The sequence below is a fragment of the Tupaia chinensis genome, unplaced genomic scaffold, assembly GCF_000334495.1.
Source record: "Tupaia chinensis unplaced genomic scaffold, TupChi_1.0 Scaffold138725_1, whole genome shotgun sequence".
Taxonomy (NCBI): domain Eukaryota; kingdom Metazoa; phylum Chordata; class Mammalia; order Scandentia; family Tupaiidae; genus Tupaia; species Tupaia belangeri.
This window is the reverse complement of record NW_006198617.1, coordinates 2,011,025-2,022,104: the sequence shown is the minus strand read 5'-3', so window position 1 is coordinate 2,022,104 and position 11,080 is coordinate 2,011,025. Positions and strand designations below refer to the sequence as shown.

The following is an 11,080-nucleotide window of genomic DNA, read 5'->3' as shown; positions in this document are numbered from 1 at the left end:
CTGTGGCCCGAGGCACTGCCCTCCCCGCACCCCCGCCCCGATCTTTCCACATCAAGGTTCTTTCCACATCAAGGTTCTGACGGAGCCTCTACCAGGACGGGACCGCACAACTGCGGTGGGGGCGGCCTCCTCGCGGGCTCGCAGCGCCGGTCTCCTCTAGCCTACCGGAGTTCCTTCTGTACAGTTTAAGCCTGACTGCTCATTGTGGCCACAGCTGCGATCTTTGACAAGGGCCAGTCACATCCCCGGGGCTCGGGGTTGACTCAGGAAGAATGCAGGCTCTCAGGCCCCACGGACGGGGGTTCAAATCCTGGCTTCTAACGGCAGGAGGATGAGCCACCTCGCCTCTCCGAGCTTCCCCAACCAGGAAATGGGGTTAACGACGGCACCCACCCCGTGCGTGGCTGCCTCGTGTAAGCGAGGACAAGTGAGTGTGGCCCACGTGGGTCGCTGCTGCGGTCACGTTTCCCAGCTCCGACCGCCTGGCCTGCCAAGCGGCAGCCCTGAGCCACGCTGGCCAGAGGCACGCAGTGTGTCCCCTCACCTGCAGAGGGCGCTCCCCACTCAGCGCACCGCTTCCAGGGTCTCACCAGAGAGATGGGACACTGACACCTGGGGAGGACGGCGACTCGCCCAAGGCAGGCCGCGGAGGGGGACAGGCCCCGCCAGAGGCAGCAGCCGAGAACTCAGGAAGGATATGCCTCGAGGAGCTCGCTGACGCCGGGCAGGGAGGACAGCTTGTTGCCCTCCGTGTCCTCCGCGTACATGCTGTCGAACAGGAAGGAGCCGTTCAGGTGCTCCACGAAGGCAGCCTGCAGGCAGGACCACGGGCAGCATGGAGACCGCCAGCCCAGCCCATCTCTTAGGCCCTTGCCAGGCACACAGGGGCGCAGGCATGTTGGGAACTGGGCTGGCGGAGGCGGGTGGCTGGACAGGGCGTTACTTCCAAGGGGGCTGGTGCGTGCGGAGGGTTAGCGGTGGGGTTTAATGCTGCAGGCTCTTTCCCGGCTGCAGGAGGGTGTGGGACAGGTCAGCAGGGACCCGGCCTTGAATCTGGGGTCGAGCTGAGCTCAGAGACTTGAGCCGTGGCTGGCATGCCGTGGGAGACCACCCGAGGGTCTTGAGGAAGGCGGCCCCTCTGACAGCTGTTTTAGCACAATCTCTGCAGTGCTGCGCTGGAGGCAGGGATGCCAGTGAGGAGATGGAGTGAGGCTGGGGCTGGACTGGGACAGGGCAGAGGGAGGCAGGGAAGGAGCCTGGGGAAAGGGCCCGGCTGGGGCCAGCAGTTGGCATAATGGCTATGCCGCTGGACTCCCATGTAGTCGACTGTGGTTCAAGTCCCGGACCCAGTGGCTTAAACTCATGCTGGGTGCATGTGTGTGTGTGCCCAAGATCTCGAGAGGAGAATGGAGGAGAAGGGACTGCGGCGTGGCCATCACCCTGAGGGGTGATTTCTCACTTTGTCTGTCTCTGTCTGTCTGTCTGGTGAGCGCATGCGCCCTATAGCAAAAAACTCTCAAACAAACAAACAAACAAAAAGGGCCCCGTTTATGTGTGTGGGCCTGCCGCCTCTCTTGGGCGGCTCTGAGCGGGCGAGGGCGTCTGGACCCTGGCGGCACCTTGTGCTCTTCCAGCTCCTCCTGCCGTGCCTGCTCCTCCTCCAGCCTGGCCTGCATCAGGGTCTCCCGGTGCCGCAGCTCGTCGATGCTGTACTGGTGCTTCGTCTCCGCGAGCTCTTTCTGATGGAGGAGGGAAGTGATGACATTACGGGGACAGTCATTGCAGGCTACTGAGCCCCGCCCCTGTGGCCTCCTGGGCGTAGGCCGTGGGGTCCGCCGGTCCCCTCCTCCCCTCCGTGAAGGCTGGGAGAGTGTAGATGGGCGTGGCTGTCTCCCTACGCCCCTTTCCAGGTACTCCGAGGCTAAGGGGAATTCGGGAGCTGGTGGCACCCCAAGAGCTGCCCAGGGCCCCAGTCAGCTTGTGGCTGGGCCTGACGGTCCCATTGCCTGAGTTCGACAGCACCAGGAGGCCAGGGCCTGGGGTAGGCTGTGGCCAGCCCACGGTGAGACAGTGACAGAGACGGAGGCGTGTGGAACTCGGCTCTGTGACCTCTCGCTTGTTATTTACCTTGCTGATCCTACGCAAGGCTGCCAACTATGAGGCCTGCGTTTGCTCACAGTGCCCGGGCACACAGGCTGCGCTCCCTGCCCCGGTGGAAACTTGCGGGGACCCTGAGAGAACGCCCAGGAAGGGGCTTCGGTGGTGCACTGTGTCGGCCGTCTGTGCCAGGCCGTCCACTCGGCTGGACTAAGAAACGTGATAGAGCATTATTTTGGGTGTGTCCGCGTGGTGGTTCCAGAAGGGACCAGCATAGGAGTTGGCTAGGCATGGAAGATGTGCCTTCGGTGTGGGCGAGCGTGATCCAATCGAGGCCCAGAGAGAACAAGCACGGAAGGGCCAGCCGGTGACGTGGAGGTTAAGGCACTTGATCCCACACAGCTCACTGTGTGATTCGAGTCCCAGACCTGGTAGGCTGAAATTTATGCTGGGCATGTGTGTGTGTGTGCCCCAAATCTCAAGAGGAGAATAGAGGATAAGAGACTGTGGCATGGCCATCCCCCCTGGGGTCTGTTTTCTTGCTCTCCCCATCTCTTTGTCTCTCCAGCAAGTGCATGTGCCCTGTCAGAACATTCAAAAAATAACAGTAATTGGGAACCAGCAGTTAGCGTAATGACTATGTCACTGGACTCCCACGTAGTCGACCGTGGTTCACATCCCGGACCTGGTGGCTTAGAACTCACGCCGGGCGCGTGTGCGTGCGTGCCCAAGATCCCGAGAGGAGAATGGAGGAGAAGGGATTGCGGCGTGACCATCCTCCCTGGGGGGTGATTTCTCGCTTTCTGTCTCTCTGTCTCTCTCTGTCTGGCGAGTGCACGTGCCCTATAGTGAAAACCTCTCCAAAAAAAAATATAAATAAATAACAGTAATTGCTCCTGGATCACACAGACCTGGGTAGATGCAGCTCCTGCCTTGTGGCCCTCAGACCCGACCTCCTCCTTGGGGACACCAGGCAATGACTGCGGGGCGTGGGAGGGGCCCGGCCGCTGGGGGCACACGCAGAACAGCAGCCACGGGTGACAGAGGCAGGTGTAGGGCTGAGGAACAGCCCTGGCTGTGGGCAGGGCACCACCCTCAGGGCCCCTGGGCCTGGAGACAGCTCCGGCTCCGAGCAGGGAGACTGGGCGGGAGGCACTTGCCACGTGGTCGTCGATGCGCCGGAAGTCCAGGTAGACGAGGTCGGGAAGGTAGGCGCAGATGAACATTTTGTAGTCCTCCGCCTCGGCCATGGGGTTCCCAGAGAGGCTGAGTGTCCGCAGGCACTTGAACCTCCGCAGGTAGATGATCTGCGGAGACAGGACGAAGGCTGGTTTCTTGGCTGCCGGGGCTGAAAGCACACCTGGCGGCTCCGTCCTGGGTGCTCTTCCAGAGCGTGCAAGATGGCAGGCAAGGAGGGCCGGGGGTCCAGGCCGGACTCAACATTTAAAATGGGTGGGACCAACAGCGTAATGGCTATGCTGCTGGACTCCCACGTAGCCAACCGTGGTTCGAGTCCCGGACCTGGCAGCTTAAACTCTCACCGGGCGCGTGTGCGTGCGTGCCCACGATCCCGAGAGGAGAATGGAGAAGGGATTGTGGCGTGGCCATCCCCCCTGGGGGGTGATCTCTTGCTTTCTGTCTCTGTCTCTCCCTGTCTGTCTGGCGAGCACACGTGCCCTATAGCAAAAACCTGTCCAAAAAAACTAAAATAAAAATGGGTGTGAAAGGTGTAGGTGCTATAGTGGTTAAGGTGCTGGATCCCACATGGCCATCTGTGTGGTTCAAGTCCCAGACCTGGGCTTGAAAAACACACCAAGCACATGTGTATACATGCCCAAAATACTGAGAGGAGAATGGAGAAGGGATTGCGATGTGGCCATGCCCCTGTGGGGGTGCTTTCTCACTTTCTCTCTCTTTCTGTCTCTCTCCAGTGAATGCACATGCCTTATAGCAAATTTTTAAAACATGGATATAAGAGAGACTAGCAGTTGGTGTGGTGGTTAAGGCACTGGACTCCCACATGGCGGATTGCAGTTCGAGTCCTGGACTTCGAGACTTGAAAAGCAGGCTGGGCCATGTGGGTACCCCGAGTCCCAAGGGGGAGAATGGAGGAGAAGGGACTGTGACACAGCCATGCCTGGGGGAGGCTTTCTTACTTCCTTTGTTTCTGTCTCTCTCCAGCAAGCGCCCATACCCTATTGCAAAAACAGAGAAAAAAAGTGCCTGCCATCTACTCAAAACGTGGTGGTGGTTAAAATTATTAGTGGTCACTCAGAACAAGTATGCCTTTTAAACGTTTATATTTATTTATTCCCTGAGAGACAAGGCTTGAGACGGACGGACAGATAACCCCAGGAGGGTCTTCACACTCGATCCACCTTCAGCCTCAGCCAGGCTGATCACAGGCACCCAGCATGCTCAGGGCGGTCCCGGGACACAAACCTACGCCCTTCCCATATGGGTCCAGTTGCGTTACCACTGTGCCACTGCCTGGCCCAGCAGTGCCTTCCCAGATCATAAACCTTGTGAAGCCTCAGCCAGGCTGATCACAGGCACCCAGCATGCTCAGGGCGGTCCCGGGACACAAACCTACGCCCTTCCCATATGGGTCCAGTTGCGTTACCACTGTGCCACTGCCTGGCCCGCAGTGCCTTCCCAGATTGTAGACCTTGTGAAACATCCAAGTGTCTAAGATGAGGTGGAACTCAAAGTGCGGTTAAACTGGATTCACTGGGTAACAGTAAGGCATTCTGCTAATTGCTGCTTATTCTTCCTATACTTGTTTCGGTAAAACTTCCCAAACGCTTCCTCGGATAGCAGCGTCCGGACGCGTAGACACTACCGCACAGGAGGCGGAAGGCAGCCTGGCGCGCTTTTCACAGTGACGGTCACTCAGCGTTTCTCTTCATTTGTTCCACAGACGCTGCGAGGCCTGGAAAGACCCACCTGGCCCCTGCCCTTATGGCAGGAGCTTACATTTCAGGGACGGAGAAAAACATCGCTATAAATAAATCACGTCATCACGGTTTCAGGTAAGCACTATAAAGAACATAACATGGGGCCGCGAGAGAAAAATCGAGAACGCTTTTTCCGTTGGGAGACTAAGAGGTCTCTCCGGGGAAGGGACATTTAAGCGGAGATCTGAGGCAGCGCGCTGTGGAGAGCAGGGGAGAGCACGTTCCCGGGAGCCAGAGCAGAACAGCAAAGGCCCGAGTGCTGGCAGTGTGGCACGGAGGTCGGGGGAGGGCTCGACAGGAGGGAGGCACGGTGGAGGGCTGCTTCATGGAAGGCCTTGCAGGCTGCGGTCAAGTCTGGTTTTCGTGTTTTGGGCCGAGTTCACGTGCACTTACAGAGGGAGACAGAGAGCAAGTGAGGGAGAGAAAGAACCCCCTTCCAGGGCAAGGTCACGCCACATCCCTTCTCCTCCATCTCTAACCCTCTTGGGATTTGGGGCACACGCACTCACAGCCCTGGTGTGTTTTTTAGCTGCCAGCGCCGAGATCGGAACCACACGATCGATCCTGGGATTTGGTGCCTCAACACTGGGCCTCAGAGCCTGCCCAGGAGTCTGGACTTTATTCTAAGAACAATGCGTCATCAGGGTTTTAAGTGTGAAGGAGAAAATCTAATTTCATTTTTTTTTTTTTTGAGAGGTTTTTGCTATAGGGTGTGTGCCCTCGCCAGACAGACAGAGACAGAGAGACAGAGAGCGAGAAATCACCCCCCAGGGGGGATGGTTATGCCGCAATCCCTTCTCCTCCATTCTCCTCTCGGGATCTTGGGCACACACGCACACGCGCCCGGCGTGAGTTCTAAGCCACCGGGTCCGGGACGCGAACCGCGGTCGACTACGTGGGAATCCAGCGACATAGCCATTACACTAGTGGCTGGTTCCCTGATTTCATTTCTTAAAAGTTCATTTATTTTTCTGTAAGAGAAAGAGAGAAAAAGGGGCACAGAGAGAGACATGGATCCCTCACAGGGTCCCCACACTGCAGTCCACCCTGTCCCAGCTGGCATGGAGCATCCGCACGCTCACACATGCCTGCACATTCAGGGGTGTCCTAGGGTGTGAGTCCAGTTGGGTTACCACCTGGTCCCTGATTTATTATTAATATTTTCGTAGATGTTTTTGCCATAGGATGTGTGCACTCACTGCAGAGAGAGAGACAGAGACAATGAGAGGGTGAGAAATCACCCCGGCCCCCGGGGGGGATGGCGACATTGCAATCCCTTCTCCATTCCCCTCCCGGGATCTTCGGCATGCACGCACATGCACCTGGTGTGACTTCCTTCCTTCCTTCCTTCCTTCCTTCCTTCCTTCCTTCATTTCTTTCTTTTAAAGAATTATTTCTTTAGGTTCATCTGTTTATTTATTTTAAGTTCACCAGTTAGAGACACAGAGAGAGAGGGAAAGTGAGAAAGCAAACCACCAGGTCGGGACTCAAAGTTGGCCATGGGGGAGTGCCCAGCGCCTTACCCATGCCACCTGCTGGTCCCCCTGGTGTGATTTTCAAGCCTCTGGGTCTGGGACTGGAACCGTGGTTGGCCGTGTGGGATTCGGTGAGGTACCCACCATGCCAGCTACTGCCCCTGATGTATCCCTTAAGAGCTCTCAGGCGAGAGTCTGCTGTTCCTCTTCTAGACTGGCAGAGAGCAGCCTAGGCCTGCACGGGGATGGCCGTGCAGCAATGCTCTGTGGGTGCCCTATCCAGACAGCGGGCCTGGGTGCGCGTTCTGGGACCCCCTGGGCATGGCAGACACACGTGTGCCTGTGAGCCTTGCTGGCTGAGGCTGAGGGGGGCCTGCGGCCTGAAGACCCTCCCTTCCTCTCTCTCTCTGTCTCTGTCTATCTCACACGGAAGAAATAAATTAAGAACGTAGAAACAGAGAGAGGCTGAGCGCGGCGTGTGCTGTAGACAGCTGAGGGAGCTGACGGGGCTGTGGGCAGCTGCCCTGCGCGGGGCAGTCTGGCAGAGGCCGTCCTCGGGGCGCGCTGCCCTCTGCTCCGGCGGCTCTCTAGGAGTTAACCTCGCGGGGGGACTGGTCCGGGGCTGGAGCAACCGCTGTGCGAGGGTGTTCACTACAGCCTGCGGGTCACGGCCAGGCCAGAAACGACCTCGACGTCCGCCTGTGGGGACTGCAAGGACCTGCCCTGCCACTTCTGGGTGAGGTAGGCTCCATCAGAGGGACAGCGGATGGCTCTGGGTGACGGGGAAACTGCAGCAGGCGCCTGGGGGTAGCCGGGCGGACGTGACCGTGGCCTACCAGGTTTGAACACGAGACGTCTGGAAAGACATGGGCCACGCACGAGGCAGCAGCTGTGGCCTCTGTAAGGGGAGGCACGGATGAGGGACAGAGGCCAGGAGGGAGGGAGGCTCTTCCCAGCATGCCTTGAGTTCTGTTTAAACATCTGTGGTTTGTTTTTATTCCCTTTATGAGAGAGGGAAATGGTTAATAATCCACCATGTTTGTTAAACATTTTCTCTTTGAGGTTTTTTTTTTTTTTAATTTTATTTAACCTCATTATTATTATTTTCCCATTTGATCAGAGAGAGACAGAGAAAGAGAGGGGAAATGAGAAAGCGAGCTACCAGGTCCGGGACTTGAACCATGGTTGGCCATGTGGGAGTCCAGCACCTTTAACCACCACGCCAACTGCTGGCCCGAGAGCTGTTTCTGACAGGGCGCCCATGTCCTCATCCTCCTGCCCCAGCCTCCCAATTAGCTAGGATCGCCATTGCCCGTGGTTCACGTTGGCCTGAGAACCAAGCTGGGGCTTCCACGCAGCCTCCAGCCCAGCCCGTGGTTCACGTTGGCCTGAGAACCAAGCCGGGCTTCCATGCAGCCTCCAGCTCCGAGAGCAGTGGCACTGCCTGTGTGCCACCGTTTGTGTGTTTTCATGTGAGAAGGCGGTATTAAAATGGGACTGGGTGCTCTTTTACTTACAAGACGGCAGATGAAAGGCTGAGAAGCAGGGTACTAAGGAGAAGAAGCCTGAAGCCGAGGAGGCTGATCCCAGGGCAAGGTTAAAAAGGGTGATCCGGGGACCAGCAGTTGGCGTAATGGCTATGTCAATAGACTTCCATGTAGCTGACCGCGGTTGAATCCCAGACCGGGTGGCTTAAACTCACGCCGGGCGCGTGTGCGTGCGTGCCCAAGATCCCGAGAGGAGAATGGAGGAGAAGGGAGTGCGGCGTGGCCATCCCCCCGGGGGGTGATTTCTCGCTTTCTGTCTCTCTGTCTCTCTCTGTCTTTCTGGCGAGCATATGTGCCCTATAGCAAAAACCTCTCAAAAAAGGGGAAGCCCCATTGCAGCTGAAACCCAGTCCTAGTCCAGGGCATTAGCAGATACTCCCGACCTGCCATGTATTCTAGGAAGGCCATGTACAAGAGGAATACTCAGCCACTAAATCCAGGATTGAAAAGAAAAAGGAGAAGTTTCTTGCCACTGTCACAAAACCAGCTGGTGGGGACAGGCATGGTGGAACCCGAGTGGTTATACTTCATAAGATGCTGGGGATGTGCCTCGACAGCTGTCGAGCCACGGCAAAGACCCTCCAGTCAGCAGGGAGAAAGCTGCGCGCCAGCATCACCCCAGGACCATCCTGACCACCCTCACTGGACGCCACAGAGCAAGAGAGTGGTTCTCCCGAAGCAGCTTGCTCCGTGGCTAGACCTCTGGTCCTCAGTCGAGTTCCACTGCGTAGGACACACCAGGAATTTGTCATCGTCACCTCCATGAAAACTGGTATTAGCAAAGTGAAACTCCCCAGATACCTTCCTGATGCTTACTTCAAGAAAAAGAAACTGCAGAAGCCCAGACACCAGGAAGGTGAGATCTTCAACACAGACAAGGAGAAATACGAGATTACAGAGCAGCGCAAGGTGGATCAGAAAGCCATGGACTCGCAAATTGTACCAAAAACCAAAGCTGTTCCTCAGCCCTGGGCTACCTGCGATCCGTGTTTGCCCTGACAAATGGAGTTTATCCTCCAAACTGGTGTTCTAAATTTCTCGCCAAAAACGTAATTAAGTAAATAATATATTAAAAATAAAAAAAGAGCCTGGGAGTAGGAACCAGCAGGTAGCATGGAGGTTAAGGCAGCTGTATCCCACATGGCTGACCATGGTTCAAGTCTCAGGTCCAGTGGCTTGAAAATCATGCTAGGCACGTGCGAATGCGTGCCCAAGATCTTTAGAGGAGAATGGAGGAGAAGAGACATGGCGTGGCCATCCCCCCTGGGGGGTGACTTCTCACTTTCCCTCTCGCTCTGTATCTTTTCTATGGCAAAAACCTAAAAAGGAGTACAACGCAATGCCCTTGAAGTCGACCTACATGGAAAGGTTCCAGGCTGTGTCCAGAGACCTCTCTGACACCAGGCAAGCACACGCCCGTGTCTGGGGCTGGCTGGCGCTGGGGTAGACTGTGATGTCAAGACCTATTGGGAATGCTGTCACTCTGTCTCTTTCTGTCTTGCTCATGGGAAAAACTAAAATAAACAAACTTAAAAAAAATAAGCCGAGAGTGGTCAGCCAATGCCGTGGTGGTTAAAGTGGCTGGATCCCATGTATGGCTGGATCCTACATATCTAACTGTGCAATTCAAGTCCTAGACCTGGCAGCTTGGAGCTTGGAAATTTTAAAAAAAGGGGGGGGAATGCCTCATAAATAAATCAATGACAAGAAAGCAAATTCTTAGACGTCAGGTGAACAGCACAGGGAGAGACTAAAATCAGGTGCTCAGGGCTAGAAGCTCATACTTGAGATAGATCACCCAAGATTCTCTGGGCCAAATCTCCAAGAAGTCTGGGCCTGATAGGTGAAGAGGATCCAGGGTCTCCAGGGTCCCCAAATGCAGCCAGGCCTGGGGAACCTGCGCAGACACCTCCACATGCCCTGGCATCTGCTCCCCAGGGGCCCCTTCCTTCCTTGTGCAGCCAGGCCTGGGGAACCTGCGCAGACACTTCCACATGCCCTGGCATCTGCTCCTCAGGGCCCCTTCCTTCCTCATCTCTCTGGGGATGGCCTTACAGCTTCTGACATAATCACAGGAGCCTGCTGCGCAGACCTCGCTGGGAAGGGTGACGGGGTCTTCCTGCCCAGGCCCTGATGGGAAGGGAAGGAGAACTCCCAAGGCCAGGAGGGGAGTGCCAGTGGGGCATCCACGGCAGGGCCAGGGCGTGTCTACCGTCACACCCCCAATAGCCTCTCATGCCAGGCCTGTGCCTTCGAATCCACAGCAGGGCTCTACTAGAATCTCTAAATGCTGGGGCCCGCAGGTGGCGCGGTGGTTAAGATGCTGACCGCCTACGTAGCCAACTGGGGCTCGAGTCTTGGACCTGGAGGCTTGCGGCTCACATTGGGCACGTGAGCATGCCCGCCCAAAATCCTGAGAGCAGACTGGGGGGAGAACGGATTATGGCATGGCCATCTCCCTGGGGGAAGATTTCTCACTTTCCATCTCTGTCTTTCTGGTGAGTGCACGTGCTCTAAGGCAAAAATCTATCTCTTAAAAGGAGAGAGGGTCTCCAAATGTCCAAGAAATAAAAAGGAAGGAGAGATTCATTCACATGCCAGCCCTGGGGTGTAAACTGGGCCTACCAAGGCGGGGCATCTGCTAAATGCTCAGAAAGATTCTCAAGGAGCACGGTTTGGGGTTGTTCAGGCCTCGCCCTTGATCTGAAAGATACCTGAGTGAAACGGTGTGTTCCTGCCCCGGATGCCAGTCTTCGAAAGCTCATGGACGGTGTACGTTATTATTAAAAAAAATATTCATGGATTTCAAAATGTTTCTTCACCAAAATAAACTCATACTTTACTTCCATTTTCCCACACATTTCTTTTTTTTTTTTGAGAGGTTTTCGCTATAGGGCACGTGCACTCGCTAGACAGACAAAGAGAGACAGAAAGCGAGAAATCACCCCCCAGGGGGGATGGCCATGCCACAATCCCTTCTCCATTCTCCTCTTGGGATACTGGA

General features: G+C 56.1%; 1 protein-coding gene across 1 annotated transcript in view; it reads right to left on the bottom strand.

Annotated features, from left to right (window-relative positions):
• DRC3 (dynein regulatory complex subunit 3) overlaps positions 1-11,080 on the bottom strand; it is a 51,161-nt gene that overhangs the window by 21,724 nt on the left and 18,357 nt on the right. Inside the window, exons 6-8 of the mRNA XM_006161667.3 lie at positions 3,258-3,404; positions 1,620-1,739; positions 702-812 (exon numbers count right to left, since the gene is read on the bottom strand). Of these exons, the coding sequence (XP_006161729.1) occupies positions 702-812; positions 1,620-1,739; positions 3,258-3,404 (378 nt within the window). The remainder of the gene's footprint in view (positions 1-701; positions 813-1,619; positions 1,740-3,257; positions 3,405-11,080) is intronic.